The 17,375-nt window shown below is 52.7% G+C and overlaps 1 protein-coding gene across 4 annotated transcripts in view; it reads left to right on the top strand.

The window, feature by feature from the left end:
- The window catches only part of numbl (NUMB like endocytic adaptor protein), a 283,887-nt gene that overhangs the window by 242,773 nt on the left and 23,739 nt on the right, over positions 1 to 17,375 (top strand). For 3 of the 4 annotated variants that reach the window (XM_072490023.1, XM_072490026.1, XM_072490025.1), the window contains one exon: positions 15,798 to 15,830. The exons of the other annotated variant lie outside the window; for it this stretch is intronic. In XM_072490023.1, the coding sequence (XP_072346124.1) occupies positions 15,798 to 15,830 (33 nt within the window). The remainder of the gene's footprint in view (positions 1 to 15,797; positions 15,831 to 17,375) is intronic. 4 annotated transcript variants of the gene reach the window in all.

Here is a 17,375-nt window from a genome sequence, read left to right as displayed (position 1 = left end):
CAACGCGGTGGACCCCCTTGAATTGCATCAGGCTGATACAATTGATATCAGGGCGAATGTGCCCGTGTTGTCTATGAAGGTCTATTTGATGCAATCTGGGCCTCAGGCAGGAACAGACCCAGCTCCTTCTGTAGGCAGAGGGTCAGCAGCCGGCTGGCAGTGCATTCCAGAGCCTCACTACCCTGGGAGGAGGGGGGAATAAACAGCTCTTCCTGAGCCAATCTTCTGCGACATCCTGCCCACAGTTAATGCGGTTGGGTAACCACACCGGCTGAGACGGGTGAGGGTTAATCCAGGCAAGTCAGGCAGATTGGCGGGGGCTCCGCTTGGCCCCGTGTTTGTGACTCTCGCATTGTCCTCAGATGCTGTTTCCTGCTCCCTGTCGGATTGCCAAGCCAGCCAATCCCCTCGAGGGATGACGTTTCGGAGATTGGCACTCCCCATATTACAATTTAATGATGGATTTGTGAATTGGAAACTGCACCAAATTGGAGATTGTCATGGGTAATGAGAGGGTTCCTGGGCCAACAAGCCAGGGCCAAACCAGGGATTGGCTTCAAACAGACTGGTTCACACCCTGTTGCTTCCTGATAGGAACAGGTCAGTCTGTCTCCCTCTCAGTTGATTGGGCATCAGTCCGTTGTGTGTGCCCCCATTGCTCTCCCAAGGCACTGACTCTCACTGTGATAGGCTCACTCAGCATAAACAAGTTACCGTTCTCTCTGTTTTCTAATTCTCTTCCTTTCTGCTCCATTCTGTTTTCTGTTATTTCTATCACATCCTTTCTGTTCTCACCTCTCTCCCCTCACACACTCTCTCTCTCTCTCTGTCCCCTCTCTCCCCTTCCCTTTCTCTCCCCTTCCCTTTTCTCTCCCCCTCCCCCCTTTCTCTCCTGCCCTCTCTCTCCCCTTCACTTTCTCACCCCCTCCCCCTCACTCTCTCTACCCTCCCCTCACTCTCTCCCCTCACTCTCTCTCCCCCTCGCTCTCTCTCCCCTCACTCTCTTGCTCCCCCTCGCTCTCGCTCTCTCCCCCTCTCTACCCTCCCCTCTCCTCTTTCCCCTCTTCTCTCTCCCCTCTCCTCTCTCCCCTCTCCTCTCTCTCCATCTCTCCCCCTCTCTCCCCTCTCCTCTCTCCCCTCTCCTCTCTTTACCCTCTCTCCCCTTCCCTTTCTCCCCCTCCCCTTTTCTCTCCCCCTTCCCTTTCTCTCCCCTTCCCCTCTCTCTTCCCCTCCCATCTCTTTCTCCCCTACCCTCTCTCTCCCCCTCCCCCTTCCCCTCGCTCTCTCTCCCCCTCCTCCTTGCTCTCTCTCCCCCTCCCCCTCACTCTCTCTCCCCCTCATTATCTCGCTCCCCCTCCCCCTCACTGTCTCTCTCTCCCTCACTCTCTCTGTCTCTCTCTCTCTCCCCCCGCTCTCTCTCCCTTCACTCTCTCGTTCCCCCTCGCTCTCTCTCCCCTCGCTCTCTCTCCCCCTCCCCCTCACTCTCTCTACCCTCCCCTCACTCTCTCTCTCTCTCTCTCTCTCTCCCCTCCCTCCCTTGCTCCCCCTCCCCCTTGCTCTCTCTCCCTCTCCCCCTCCCCCCTCTCTCTCTCCTCCTTCTCTCTCTGATGTTTATTGCAAAGGGAATGGAATATAAAGTTGGGATATTTCACGGTCAGGGCCTTGGCGAGGCTCCATCTGGAGTAGTGTGTAGATTTGGTATCCTTATTTGAAAGAATATATACCATTGCATAGGAGCAATTCACGGAAGGTTCACTCCCCTCACTCCCGGGATGAAGGGCTTATTTTATGAGGAAAGGTTGAAGAGTTTTGGCCTATCGAACCGACATAAGGAAAACCTTTTCTCTCCAAGGGTCGCTAGTCTGTGGAAATGTGAGTGGAGGCTGGGTCATTGACTTCATTCATGGCTGAGTTAGACCGAGTTTGGATTGGCGAGGGAGCCCCACCCAGCCTTGCAGAGGGGCACAACAAAATCAGACATCATTCTATTGAATGGTAGAGCAGGCTGGAGGGGCCGAATGGCCCTCAGTCCTATGTTTCTAAGTTTACCAAATGGGCACTTGCCCCCTCTCAGTGAGTTCGCTCTCGAACCCGCCAGTTTTTATGAAGCAACATCTGATTCAAACACAGCCATTCCCAAATGGTTCTGCCATTATCTCCGCTGCTGCCTGGTCCTCCCAATGACCTTTCACCCAAGGTGGCCGCACAGATCGACTCTCTGTTTGTGTGTAGGTTTGAGACTTGAATGTGGGATTTCAGATATATTTACAATCTAGTTATTTTGAATTTTGTGTGGTTTTTTTATAAAATAGAAACCTTGTTCTGGAAGCAACAATTCGTTAAACTGCTTCACCTCCTCGTTATCTTCCCTCCTCGTTATCTTCACCTCGTTATCTTCACCTCCTCGCTATCTTCCCTCCTCGTTGCCTTCCCTCCTCGTTATCTTCACCTCGTTATCTTCCCTCCTCGTTATCTTCCCTCCTCGTTATCTTCCCTCCTCGTTATCTTCACCTCGTTATCTTCCCTCCTCGTTATCTTCACCTCCTCGTTATCTTCACCTCCTCGTTATCTTCCCTCCTCGTTATCTTCACCTCGTTATCTTCCCTCCTCGTTATCTTCACCTCCTCGCTATCTTCACCTCCTCGTTATCTTCCCTCGATATCTTCACTCCTCGATATCTTCCCTCCTCGATATCTTCCCTCCTCGTTATCTTCCCTCCTCGTTATCTTCCCTCCTCGTTATCTTCACCTCGTTATCTTCCCTCCTCGTTATCTTCACCTCCTCGCTATCTTCACCTCCTCGTTATCTTCCCTCGATATCTTCACTCCTCGATATCTTCCCTCCTCGATATCTTCCCTCCTCGTTATCTTCACCTCCTCGTTATCTTCACCTCGTTATCTTCACTCCTCGTTATCTTCACTCCTCAATATCTTATCTCCTCGTTACCTTCCCCCTTGTTATCTTCCCCCCTCGTTATCTTCCCCCTCGTTATCTTCCCCCTCGTTATCTTCCCCCTCGTTATCTTCCCCCTCGTTATCTTCCCTCCTCGATATCTTCCCCCCTCGTTAACTTCCCCCCTCGTTATCGTCCCCCCTCATTATCTTTCCCCTCGTTATCTTCACTCCTTGTTATCTTCACTCCTCATTATCTTCCCTCGTTATCTTCCCTCCTCATTGCCATCCCTCCGCAGTGCCATCCCACCTCGTTGCCGTCATCCCCGTTATCTTCCCTCCTTGTTGCCTTCCCTCCTCGATATCTTCCCTCCTGGTTATCTTCCCTCCTGGTTATCTTCCCTCCTCGATATCTTCACTCCTCGCTATCTTCTCTCTTCGTTATATTCCCTCATTGCCGTCTCTCCTCGTTGCCGCCCCTCCTCGTTGCCGTCCTTCCTCATTGCCGTCCCTCCTCATTGCCATCATCCGCGTTAACTTCCCTCCTCGTTATCTTCCCTCCTGGTTATCTTCACTCCTCGTTATCTTCTCTCCTCGTTATATTCCCTCATTGCCGTCCCTCCTCGTTGCCGTCCCTCCTCGTTGCCGTCCCTCCTCGTTGCCGTCCCTCCTTGGTGCCGTCCCTCCTCGTTGCCTTCCCTCCTCGATATCTTCCCTCCTCGATATCTTCCCTCCTCGATATCTTCCCTCCTCGTTATCTTCCCTCCTCGTTATCTTCCCTCCTCGTTATCTTCCCTCATTGCCGTCCCTCCTCATTGCCATCATCCGCGTTACCTTCCCTCCTCGATGCCTTCCCTCCTCGTTGCCTTCCCTCCTCGTTGCCTTCCCTCCTCGTTGCCTTCCCTCCTCGTTGCCTTCCCTCCTCGTTATCTTCCCTCCTCGTTATCTTCCCTCCTCGTTATCTTCCCTCCTCGTTATCTTCCCTCCTCATTATCTTCCCTCCTCGTTGCCGTCCCTCATCGCTGTCGTCTGTCCATGTTGCCTTCCCTCCTCGTTGCCTTCCCTCCTCCGTCATCTTCCCTCGTTGCCTTCCCTCCTCATTATCTTCCCTCCTCGTTGCCGTCCCTCATCGTTGTCGTCCCTCCTCGTTGCCTTCACGCCTCCATTATCTTCCCTCGTTGCCTTCCCTCCTTGTTGCCGTCCCTCCCCGTTGCCGTCCCTCCTCGTTATCTTCCCTCTCGTTGCCGTCCCTCCTCGTTGTCGTCCCTCTTCGTTGCCGTCCCTCCTCGTTGCCGTCCCTCCTCGTTGCCGTCCCTCCTCGTTACCCTCCTTCCTCGTTGCCCTCCCTCTTCGTTGCCCTCCCTCTTCGTTGCCTTCCCGAGTCGTTATCTTCCCTCCTTGTTGCCGTCCCTCCTCGTTGCCGTCCCTCCTCCTTGCCGTCCCTCCTCCTTGCCGTCCCTCCTCCTTGCCGTCCCTCCTCGTTGCCGTCCCTCCTCCTTGCCGTCCCTCCTCCTTGCCGTCCCCCCTCGTTGCCGTCCCCCCTCGTTGCCGTCCCTCCTCGTTGCCGTCCCTCCTCATTGCCATCCCTCGTCCATTACCTTCCCTCGTTGCCGTCCCTCCTCCTTGCCGTCCCTCCTCCTTGCCGTCCCCCCTCGTAGCCGTCCCTCCTCGTTGCCATCCCTCCTTGTTGCCTTCCCTCCTCCGTTATCTTCCCTCGTTGCTGTCCCTCCTCGTTGCCTTCCCTCCTCGTTGCCGTCCCTCCTCGTTGCCGTCCCTCCTCGTTGCCGTCCCTCCTCGTTTCTGTCCCTCCTCGTTTCTGTCCCTCCTCGTTGCCGTCCCTCCTCGTTGCCGTCCCTCCTCGTTGCCGTCCCTCCTCGTTGCCGTCCCTCCTCGTTGCCGTCCCTCCTCATTGCCATCCCTCGTCCATTACCTTCCCTCGTTGCCGTCCCTCCTCCTTGCCGTCCCCCCTCGTAGCCGTCCCTCCTCGTTGCCATCCCTCCTTGTTGCCGTCCCTCCTCGTTGCCTTCCCTCCTCGTTGCCTTCCCTCCTCGTTGCCTTCCCTCCTCGTTGCCGTCCCTCCTCGTTTCTGTCCCTCCTCGTTTCTGTCCCTCCTCGTTGCCGTCCCTCCTCGTTGCCGTCCCTCCTCGTTGCCGTCCCTCCTCGTTGCCGTCCCTCCTCGTTGCCTTCCCTCCTCCGTTATCTTGCCTCGTTGCCGTCCCTCCTCGTAGCTGTCCCTCCTCGTTGCCGTCCTACCTCGTTGCCGTCCTACCTCGTTGCCGTCCTTCCTCGTTGCCGTCCCTCTTTGTTGCCTTCCCTCCTCGTTGCCTTTCCTCCTCCGTTATCTTCCCTCGTTGCCGTCCCTCCTCGTTGCTGTCCCTCCTCGTTGCTGTCCCTCCTCGTTGCCGTCCCTCCTCGTTGCCGTCCCTCCTCGTTGCCGTCCCTCCTCGTTGCTGTCCCTCCTCGTTGCCGTCCCTCCTTGTTGCCGTCCCTCTTCGTTGCCTTTCCTCCTCCGTTATCTTCCCTTGTTGCCGTCTCTCCTCGTTGTCGTCAATCCTCCGTTATCTTCCCTCGTTGCCGTCCCTCCGCGTTGCCGTCCCTCCTCGTTGCCATCCCTCTGCATCCCGTGAGAGACTAAAAGATAACTAGTGAGTGAGTCATGAGCTGTGGTCATCAGGCAACTGCGCTGATAGACAAACACTCACTAACGAGTAACAACAGCAAGTTGTCTGAGGTTGAAACCTGAGTACAGAAGGAGGCCATTCTGCCCGTTGTCTCTGTGCGACTCTCGGCAAGAGCTGCTCACCTCGACCCGCCCCCGTCTATTCCCCGTGGCTCTGCAAATCCTTTCCAGATAATGATCCAGTTCTCTTTCGAAAGTCGGAAGGAGATAAAACGGAAATAGATTAATAGATCCAGCCGAGAGAATGAGTTGAGGTGAATGGAGGGAGGCACGGTTATATCCCGCAGACAGCCAATGGGGTTTTCCGTTGTGGCCGCCCAAACACTGTTGGGAACCCCGCGGGCGTGAGTGCGCTGCCGGCGTAGCAGAAGATCCCGCTGACGGAGAATCCTGCAGCCCGTGTTTGGGAATTCCAGCAATATATATACCTGTTGTTATTGCTTGGATCTGCTTTTCTTCACTGTCTTCACTCCTCGCCCCATTTTACTCTGCAATCTTCACTGTCTTCACTCCTCGCCACATTTTACTCTGCAATCTTCACTGTCTTCACTCCTCGCCCCATTTTACTCTGCAATCTTCACTGTCTTCACTCCTCGCCACATTTTACTCTGCAATCTTCACTGTCTTCACTCCTCGCCACATTTTACTCTGCAATCTTCACTGTCTTCACTCCTCGCCCCATTTTACTCTGCAATCTTCACTGTCTTCACTCCTCGCCCCATTTTACTCTGCAATCTTCACTGTCTTCACTCCTCGCCACATTTTACTCTGCAGTCTTCACTGTCTTCACTCCTCGCCACATTTTACTCTGCAATCTTCACTGTCTTCACTCCTCGTCCCAGTTTACTCTGCAATCTTCACTGTCTTCACTCCTCGTCCCATTTTACTCTGCAATCTTCACTGTCTTCACTGCTCGCCACATTTTACTCTGCAATCTTCACTGTCTTCACTCCTCGCCCCATTTTACTCTGCAATCTTCACTGTCTTCACTCCTCGCCACATTTTACTCTGCAATCTTCACTGTCTTCACTCCTCGCCCCAGTTTACTCTGCAATCTTCACTGTCTTCATTCCTCGTCCCATTTTACTCTGCAATCTTCACTGTCTTCACTCCTCGCCACATTTTACTCTGCAATCTTCACTGTCTTCATTCCTCGTCCCAGTTTACTCTGCAATCTTCACTGTCTTCACTCCTCGTCCCATTTTACTCTGCAATCTTCACTGTCTTCACTCCTCGTCCCATTTTACTCTGCAATCTTCACTGTCTTCACTCCTTGCCACATTTTACTCTGCAATCTTCACTGTCTTCATTCCTCGTCCCATTTTACTCTGCAATCTTCACTGTCTTCACTCCTCGCCACATTTTACTCTGCAATCTTCACTGTCTTCACTCCTCGTCCCAGTTTACTCTGCAATCTTCACTGTCTTCACTCCTCGTCCCAGTTTACTCTGCAATCTTCACTGTCTTCACTCCTCGTCCCATTTTACTCTGCAATCTTCACTGTCTTCACTGCTCGCCACATTTTACTCTGCAATCTTCACTGTCTTCACTCCTCGCCACATTTTACTCTGCAATCTTCACTGTCTTCACTCCTCGCCACATTTTACTCTGCAATCTTCACTGTCTTCACTCCTCGTCCCATTTTACTCTGCAATCTTCACTGTCTTCACTCCTTGCCACATTTTACTCTGCAATCTTCACTGTCTTCACTCCTCGTCCCATTTTACTCTGCAATCTTCACTGTCTTCACTCCTCGTCCCATTTTACTCTGCAATCTTCACTGTCTTCACTGCTCGCCACATTTTACTCTGCAATCTTCACTGTCTTCACTCCTCGCCACATTTTACTCTGCAATCTTCACTTTCTTCACTCCTCGTCCCAGTTTACTCTGCAATCTTCACTGTCTTCACTCCTCGTCCCATTTTACTCTGCAATCTTCACTGTCTTCACTGCTCACCACATTTTACTCTGCAATCTTCACTGTCTTCACTCCTCGCCCCATTTTACTCTGCAATCTTCACTGTCTTCACTCCTCGCCACATTTTACTCTGCAGTCTTCACTGTCTTCACTTCTCGCCACATTTTACTCTGCAATCTTCACTGTCTTCACTCCTCGCCACATTTTACTCTGCAATCTTCACTGTCTTCACTCCTTGCCACATTTTACTCTGCAATCTTCACTGTCTTCACTCCTCGTCCCAGTTTACTCTGCAATCTTCACTGTCTTCACTCCTCGTCCCATTTTACTCTGCAATCTTCACTGTCTTCACTCCTCGCCACATTTTACTCTGCAATCTTCACTGTCTTCACTCCTCGCCCCATTTTACTCTGCAATCTTCACTGTCTTCACTCCTCGCCCCATTTTACTCTGCAGTCTTCACTGTCTTCACTCCTCGCCACATTTTACTCTGCAGTCTTCACTGTCTTCACTCCTCGCCACATTTTACTCTGCAATCTTCACTTTCTTCACTCCTCGTCCCAGTTTACTCTGCAATCTTCACTGTCTTCACTCCTCGCCCCATTTTACGCTGCAATCTTCACTGTCTTCACTCCTCGCCACATTTTACTCTGCAGTCTTCACTGTCTTCACTTCTCGCCACATTTTACTCTGCAATCTTCACTGTCTTCACTCCTCGCCACATTTTACTCTGCAATCTTCACTGTCTTCACTCCTTGCCACATTTTACTCTGCAATCTTCACTGTCTTCACTCCTCGTCCCAGTTTACTCTGCAATCTTCACTGTCTTCACTCCTCGTCCCATTTTACTCTGCAATCTTCACTGTCTTCACTCCTTGCCACATTTTACTCTGCAATCTTCACTGTCTTCACTCCTCGTCCCATTTTACTCTGCAATCTTCACTGTCTTCACTCCTCGTCCCATTTTACTCTGCAATCTTCACTGTCTTCACTCCTCGCCACATTTTACTCTGCAATCTTCACTGTCTTCATTCCTCGTCCCATTTTACTCTGCAATCTTCACTGTCTTCACTCCTCGCCACATTTTACTCTGCAATCTTCACTGTCTTCACTCCGGGACGGACGGACGGGGGGTTGAGGTCAACTAAAAACAGACCCTCTGACAGTCCAGGACGACAAATGAAGCCTGTGACTCGGGCGAGGCAGTTGGAATCCTGGAGTAGAATTCAGCGGCTTGGGGGGGGTTTGATTGAACTGAAACTACCTAAACATTTTAACGTGTTTGTTTTGTTTTTATTTGTCTGGAGCAGGTTTGGGCAAATACCTCTCTTTTAAAAGCTGCTTCTTGGCATCTTTCTGTTTAAGGTCACCTGATAAAACCTCCCACATTCTCAGCTAACTCGCTTTGTGTGAGATTGCCGCTGCATTTGCTATTTGAGGTTTTCCTTTCCATTGTTGGCCCTGAGAGGGGTTTTGAATTCTGAGCTAATCTCTACTCGCTCGCAAAGCCGGAGCGTGGCCTCTTGGGTGGTGGACGTTTGGTGACTTTCTGGCATTTTTACTGCGCTTCGGTTCAGTTTGGCTCAGCGAATTCTCGCCGCCGACCATTTCCGTTTCCCTCTCCCGGGCTTTCTTGGGAATCCACTCTATAGAGGACGTTGCTCCTTTTCCTTTTCATTCACTCATCGGATGTGGGCGTCGCTGGGCCGGGCGCAGCATTTGTTGCCCATCCCTAGTTGCCCCTTGAGAAGGTGGTGGGCGAGCCGTCTCCTTCAACCCGCTGCAGTCCCTGTGCTGTAGGTACACCCACCGTGCTGTTAGGGAGGGAGTTGCAGGAATTTGACCCAGCGACGGCGAAGGCCTAGGTTGATGACATGTTGTGGTTACAAGAGCAGGTCAGAGGCTGGGAATTCTTCGGCGAGTAACTCACCTCCTGCCCCCCCCCCCCCCCCCCCCAAAGCCTGTCTACAAGGCACAAGTCAGAAGTGTGATGGAAGACTTCCCACTAGCCTGGATGAGTGCAGCTCCGACAACACTCGAGAAGCTCAACACCATCCAGGACAAAGCAGCCCCGCTTGATTGGCACCCCCTCCACCCCCTTCAACATTCACTCCCTCCACCACCGACGCACAGTGGCAGCCGTGTGTACCGTCTACAAGATGCACCGCAGCAACTCACCAAGGTTCCTTCGACAGCACCTTCCAAAGCTGCGAACATGATTACCTCGAACGACCAGGGCAGCAGATACATGGAGAAGACCTCCGCCTGCAAGTTCCCCTCCAAGCCACACACCAACCTGACTTGGAACAGTATCACTGGGTCAAGTTCCTGGAACTCCCTCCCTAACAGCACAGTGGGTGTACCTACACCACAGGGATTGGAGCACCACCTTCTCAAAGGCAATTAGGGATGGAAAATTACAATACTGGACCCACCGGTGATACCCACATTCCTTGAAAGAATAAATAAAAACATGTAGGCCAGACGTGATGACGATGACAGATTTCCTTCCCGACAAGACATTTAGTGAACTAGCTGATGGATCCATGCCTCTGCTGATGAAGATGTAGTCTTGACCAGGAGCTGCCTGAATGGATCCATTAAGGAAAGATTGGCTGTGATAAAGGAGGAGCGATAGGGTTGTGGTAACAAGTGGAGCTGTGTCTGTCTGTGTGTGGTTGTGTGTATTGAGCTAGTACAGCAGGGAACGTATGCGGGACATCCACCTTTCCTGAATTCATCTTGAAGACGGGTATCCGGAGGTCCCATGCTCCCTCTCCCTTCCCCTTCCATCACTCTCTTTCCTCTCTCTCACTGTCTATCTCTATGGGCGGCATTTGCGGCCCAGTCATGGTGAGGGTGCGTTGACTTCGGCGGGATGGGGAAATCCACCCCCCCCCCCTGCTGGAGGGGCTGTACAATTGCAGCCTCTTCCATTCTCTCTCTGTTGCACTGACCCTTGTACTCTCTCTCATCTCACTGTCTTGCGCTTTCTCTCTCATTCTTTCTCCCTCGTGCTTCTCTCTTTTGTGCTGTCTTGCACTCTCCCTTGCACTTTCCGTCGTGCATTTGCTCACACTTTTTCCCTCTCACGCTCCCTCTCGTGCTCCCTCTCGTGCTCCCTCTCGTGCTCCCTCTCGTGCTCTCTCTCGTGCTCTCTCTCTCGTGCTCTCTCTCGTGCTCTTTCTCGTGCTCTTTCTCGTGCTCTCTCTCGTGCTCTCTCTCGTGCTCTCTCTCTCGTGCTCTCGCTCTCTCTCTTGTGCTCTCTCTCTTGTGCTCTCTCTCTTGTGCTCTCTCTCTCTCGTGCTCCCACTCTCGTGCTCTCTCTCTCGTGCTCTCTCTCTCGTGCTCTCTCTCTCGTGCTCTCTCTCTCGTGCTCTCTCTCTTGTGCTGTCTTTCTCTCGCTTTCTCTCTCGTGCTCTCTCATGCTCCCTCTCTCGTGCTCCCTCTCTCGTGCTCTCTCTCTCGTGCTCTCTCTCTCGCGCCCGCTTTCCCGCGCTCTCTCTCTCGTGCTCCCTCTCTCGCGCTCTCTCTCGCGCTCTCTCTCACGCTCCCTCTCACGCTCCCTCTCACGCTCCCTCTCACGCTCCCTCTCACGCTCCCTCTCACGCTCCCTCTCACGCTCCCTCTCGTGCTCCCTCTCGTGCTCCCTCTCGTGCTCCCTCTCGTGCTCCCTCTCGTGCTCCCTCTCGTGCTCTCTCTCGTGCTCTCTCTCTCGTGCTCTCTCTCTCGTGCTCTCTCTCTCGTGCTCTCTCTCTCGTGCTCTCTCTCTCGTGCCCTCTCTCTCGTGCTCTCTCTCTCGTGCTCTCTCTCTCGTGCTCTCTCTCTCGTGCTCCCACTCTCGTGCTCTCTCTCTTGTGCTCTCTCTCTTGTGCTCTCTCTCTTGTGCTCTCTCTCTCGTGCTCTCTCTCTCGTGCTCTCTCTCTCGTGCTCCCACTCTCGTGCTCTCTCTCTCGTGCTCTCTCTCTCGTGCTCTCTCTCTTGTGCTCTCTCTCTCGTGCTGTCTTTCTCTCGCTTTCTCTCTCGTGCTCTCTCTCGTGCTCTCTCTCTCGTGCTCCCTCTCTTGTGCTCTCTTTCTCGTGCTCTCTTTCTCGTGCTCTCGCGCTCTCTCCGCACTCTCTCTCACGCTCTCTCCGCACTCTCTCTCACTCTCTCTGTCGTGCTCTCTTGCACTCTAGCACACTCTCTGGAACTCTTTCTCCCTCTCTCTCTTGCCATCTCTCTCTCTCGCTCTCTCTCACGCTCTCTCTTACACTCTCCGTTGTGCTCTCTCTGTCGTGCTCTGTCTTGCACTCTAGTGCACTCTCTTGCACTCTTTCTCCCTCTCTCGCTCTCTCTCACGCTCCCTCTCACGCTCCCTCTCACGCTCCCTCTCACGCTCCCTCTCACGCTCCCTCTCATGCTCCCTCTCACGCTCCCTCTCACGCTCCCTCTCGTGCTCCCTCTCGTGCTCCCTCTCGTGCTCTCTCTCGTGCTCTCTCTCGTGCTCTCTCTCTCGTGCTCTCGCTCTCTCTCTTGTGCTCTCTCTCTCGTGCTCTCTCTCTCGTGCCCTCTCTCTCGTGCTCTCTCTCTCGTGCTCTCTCTCTCTCGTGCTCTCTCTCTCGTGCTCTCTCTCTTGTGCTCTCTCTCTTGTGCTCTCTCTCTCGTGCTCTCTCTCTCGTGCTCTCTCTCTCGTGCTCCCACTCTCGTGCTCTCTCTCTCGTGCTCTCTCTCTCGTGCTCTCTCTCTTGTGCTCTCTCTCTCGTGCTGTCTTTCTCTCGCTTTCTCTCTCGTGCTCTCTCTCGTGCTCTCTCTCTCGTGCTCCCTCTCTTGTGCTCTCTTTCTCGTGCTCTCTTTCTCGTGCTCTCTTTCTCGTGCTCTCGCGCTCTCTCCGCACTCTCTCTCACGCTCTCTCCGCACTCTCTCTCACTCTCTCTGTCGTGCTCTCTTGCACTCTAGCACACTCTCTGGAACTCTTTCTCCCTCTCTCTCTTGCCATCTCTCTCTCTCGCTCTCTCTCACGCTCTCTCTTACACTCTCCGTTGTGCTCTCTCTGTCGTGCGCTGTCTTGCACTCTAGTGCACTCTCTTGCACTCTTTCTCCCTCTCTCGCTCTCTCTCGCACTCTCTTTCATGCTCTCTCCCGCGCACTCTCTCAGTCCCCTTCTTCCCCTTCTCTCACCCTATTTATTCACCTCTTACCCAAGACTCGTCTGGAGGCAGAGACACCAGGGAGACTGGGTGAGGACGGCCACTGACAACCCCTCCCCCTGCGGACCCTCCTGGGAATGAGAGCCACTGTGTGGCTATGATCAGCCCTCTTAGGCCAGAAATTAGACCTGGCACCTTCTACTCTGGTGTGCTTCAGATATTTGGTCCATCACAATCCCTGTGCCAGCTGATTAGAGATCTCGGAGAATTATAAACCAAAGGATCATATCTGGAATTGTTGCCTCACAAGGTAAACCAGCCAGGAGCCTTGGGGAATCCCATCGTACAGGAGGAGCCCCATGGGGCCATAAGACCACAGGAGGTAGGATCAGTAGGCCATTCGGCCCATCGGGTCTGACTCGCCATTCCATGAGATCATGACCGATCTGATGTGATAATCCCCAACTCCACTTTCCCACCTTATTCCCATAACCCGCGATTCCCTCACTGTTCAAAATCTGTCCCACTTAGCCTTGATCTTTAATATAAATTTAGAGTACCCAATTATTTTTTTCCAATGAAGGGGCAATTTAGCGCGGCCAATCCACCTCCCCTGCACATCTTTGGGTTGTGGGGGCGAAACCCACGCAGACACGGGGAGAATGTGCAAACTCCACACGACAGTGACCCAGGGCCGGGATCGAACCCGGGTCCTTGGGCCTTGAACATACTTAGCGACCCAGCCTCTACAGCTCTCTGCGGTAAAGTATTCCACAGATTCGCTCCCCTCTGAGGGAAGAAATTCCTCCTCATCTCTGTCTGAAATAGGCGACCCCTCACTCTGAGATTCTGCCCTCAGTTTTTGATCTGATTGGCTGGTGATCCTTTACTGAGGTTAAATGCATTAACCAATGACAGTGCACGGACCTCAAAGAGTGTTGGTGTCAAAATGGACAGCCATCTCGCCGAGGGAATGTTCTATCTCTCTCTCTCTCTTTCTCTCTCTCTTTCTCTCTCTCTTTTTCTCTCTCTGTCTCTCTCCATCTCTCTCTTTCTCTTTCTCGCTCTCTCTCTTCCTCTCTCTCACTCTCTCTGAATATCTCTCTCTCTATCTTTCTCTCTCTCTTTCTCTCTCTCTCTCCCTCCATCTCTCTCCCTCTCTCTGTATCTCTATTTCTTTCTCTCTCGCCCTCTGCCTCTCTTTTCTCTCTCTGTCTCTCCCTCTGTCTCTCTCCTCTCCCCCCATCTCTCTCTCTCCCCCCATCTCTCTCTCTCCCCCCCCCCATCTCTCTCGCTCTCTGTCTCCCACCTCCCTCTCTCTCTCCCGATCTCTCCCTCTCTCTCCCTCTCTCTCCCCCTCTCTCCCCCTCTCCCTCGCTCTCCCCATCTCTCTCTCTGACTCTGTCTCTCTCTCTCACTCTCCCCCTCCCTCTCTCCCTCTCTCTCCCCCCCTCTCTCTCTCTCTCCCCCCCCCCCATCTGTCTCTCTCTCTCTGTCTCTCCTCTCTCTCTCTCTCTCCCTCCCTCTGTCTCACTCTCTCTCCCCCCCATCTGTCTCTCTCTCTCTGTCTCTCCTCTCTCTCTCTCCCTCCCTCTGTCTCACTCTCCCCCCCCCCCCCCCCCCCCCCCCGGGTCCAGTCAAGGCTGTAGTTGGGGCTGTACAGCATCGCCACAGAAACTCTTTTTAAATTCACCCCCATGGTGTGAGTCAGTATTTTGATGGCATTTTCCTCATTTGCCTCAAGACTACATTTAACCACAGGAAAGAGAGGTTGCTAGGAGACCGGAGCAGTCGGTCGTTGGGTTGTAGAATGTTAAACACCGTATCGTGCCCCAAAGTTAATTACTTTATGTTTACTTCTTTCGGTCACATTTACTCTGAAGAATTTAGTGCACGGCTGTGAGGCGATGTTTGAGACACCGGGTCAGGATCTTCCACAATGCTGCATTTTAGACCCAAACATCTATTTTTACACAGAGTGGAAGTGTGATGTTTACGCTCCGCACTGGGAGAGGAAGCTCGTTCCCATAGCAGAGGAGAGAGGAGTGGATGTGAGACTTGCCCGTCAAACACATCCTGCCCAGCGCAGACTGGACAGTGGGATTTAAACGGAGATCTAGACTTGGCGTTGGCAGTCCCGTCAAGTGAGACGCCTTCCTCTTGAAATGAAATGAAATGAAAATCGCTTATTGTCACAAGTAGGCTTCAAATGAAGTTACTGTGAAAAGCCCCTAGTTGCCACATTCCGGCGCCTGTTCGGGGAGGCTGGTACGGGAATTGAACCGTGCTGCTGGCCTGCCTTGGTCTGCTTTCAAAGCCCTGATTTAGCCCTGTGCTAAACCAGCCTTGCAAAGGGAAGACTGAGCGACGGCCGGACAGCCATCTTTAATATTTGGAGCGGGTTTGATAAGATGTAAAGAAATTGGGGGGAGACCATAACAATAATAATAATCTTTATTAGTGTCACAAGTAGGCTTACATTGACACTGCAATGAAGTTACTGTGAAAAGCTCCTAGTCGCCACATTCCGGCACCTGTTCGGGTACACGGAGGGAGAATTCAGAATGTCCAATTCACCCAACAAGCACGTCTTTCGGGACTTGTGGGAGGAAACCGGAGCACCCGGAGGAAACCCACGCAGACACGGGAAGAACGTGCAGACTCCGCACAGACAGTGACCCAAGCCGGGAACCGAACCTAGGACCCTGGCGCTGTGAAGCAACAGTGCTGAATATGATTGTCAGTCACTGATAGATCCGAGAAGTAATTCAGGAGAACCTCCTTCACCCAGAGAGTGGTGAGAATGTGGAGTTCGCTCCCACGGCGAGTGGTTGAGGCGAATCGAATAGATTTGATTAAGGGGAAACTGAGGCACGAGAGGAGAAGGAATGGAAGGATTTACTGATGGGGAGGTGGGTTCGGGGGAGCGGGAATGACCTGTTTCTGCCACGTTAGCCCAGCGAGTTTGGAATGGGGTCGAGGTGGGACTTTGAAAGGGTTCTCTGAAGGGTGACCACCTGAGGGGCACTGAGGGGGCTGGGCTTTGCTGCGTTCTCTCTCTCTCTCTCATCACTCCACCTAACCCACGCTCTGCTGCTGCCTGCTGACCCTCCTGCTCCTCCATTCCCTCCACCTTGTTTTATAATCGTTGTCTTCTGGCCTTTCCCTGTCTCGCCCAGGAGCTGAAGAACCGCAAATCCATCTTCCGAAAAGTAAGTTTTTTTTTTTTTTGCGGGGTGCAAGGGCCGAAGACTTATTTCGGACTATTATTTTATTTTTTTTTGAATAATTAAAAACGCTGCAAAAACCCAGCAGGTCGGGGAGCCTCTGTACAGCGAAACAGTTCGATTTTGGATCGAGCGACCTTCCGTTGAAACTTGTATCCACCTGAACGAAAGTAACGCAACCCGAAACATTGGGCGGGATTCTTCGGTCACGGTCCCCCCCCCCCCCGTAGACAGGAAATTTCCCCCCTCCCGAGGACGGGGACCTTTTACATGGCCCCCTTCCCGTTCGAGGCCGCCTTGCGACGGGCGGGGCCGAAGACTCCAGCCCATTAACTCCGTTTCCCACCACAGGCATTTGAAATTTATTCTTTCTCAGGATGTTGGCTCGTCCAACATTCGTTGCCCGTCCCTAATTGCCCTGAAGGAGGCGGTGGCGAGCCGCCTTCTTGAACCGCTGCTGTCCGTCTGGTGTAGGTACACCCACTGTGCTGTTAGGGAGGGAGTCCCAGCGACAGTGACGGAGATTTGCCCGGCCGGCTGCATTTTTCCAGCACCCTTTGTTTTTTAATTCAGATTGCCGGCAACCGCAGTATTTTTCTTCCGTACATCGAGTACTGTTGTGCCTCCCGGAAATCTTCAATGAGATTATTCTGATGTCCGTTTGGAAATCTAATTCTTATATAAGTAGCATCGAGTCCCTGAGTTTTTTTTAACCTTTTCCGTGCTTCCCGAATCTCTGATCCCGATTATAATCGCTCCACCATTGGCATCCGAGCTGTCATCTGCAAGGGCCCCAAGCTCTGAAATTCCCTTCATAAACCTCTCCGCCCGTCTCTCCCCCTCTCTCTCTCTCTTTTCAAACAACCCCCAAAACCTACCTCTTTGACTCATTTTATTTTAACCTAATATCTCCTTAAGTGGCTCAGTGTCAGATTTTATGTGTTATTGCTCCTGTGACACACTTTGGGAGTTTTTATTTTAGATTAGGACTCAATATAAATTCAAATTATTGATGGGGGGGGCAGCACGGTGGCACAGTGGTTAGCACAGTTGCTTCACAGCTCCAGGGTCCCAGGTTCGATTCCCCGCTGGGTCACTGTCTGTGCGGAGTCTGCACATCCTCCCCGTGTGTGCGTGGGTTTCCTCCGGGTGCTCCGGTTTCCTCCCACAGTCCAAAGACGTGCAGGTTAGGTGGATTGGCCATGATAAATTGGCCTTAGTGTCCAAAAGGTAGATTGGGGTTACTGGGTTAAGAGGATGGGGTGACGGAGATGTGTGGTTGAGTGGGGAGCTCTTTCCAAGGGCCAGTGCAGACTCAATGGGCTGAATGGCCTCCTTCTGCACTGTAAATTCCATGATTCTGTGAATTGTATGATTCAATGAGTTTGGCTTCTTTGGTAACACTTCGCTGCCTGACACCCAGGGTGGGGCATAGCTGTCACAACTACACTGGACACTGGGTTGTATCTCAGTTGGCCACACTGGCTGCAGGGTTCTCGGGTGGGTACTGAGGCCAACAATTCATGAACA

The sequence above is a fragment of the Scyliorhinus torazame genome, chromosome 25 (genome assembly GCF_047496885.1).
Source record: "Scyliorhinus torazame isolate Kashiwa2021f chromosome 25, sScyTor2.1, whole genome shotgun sequence".
NCBI lineage: Eukaryota > Metazoa > Chordata > Chondrichthyes > Carcharhiniformes > Scyliorhinidae > Scyliorhinus > Scyliorhinus torazame.
The sequence above is the reverse complement of the archived record's forward strand: the minus strand, read 5'-3'. Positions and strand labels throughout refer to the sequence as shown.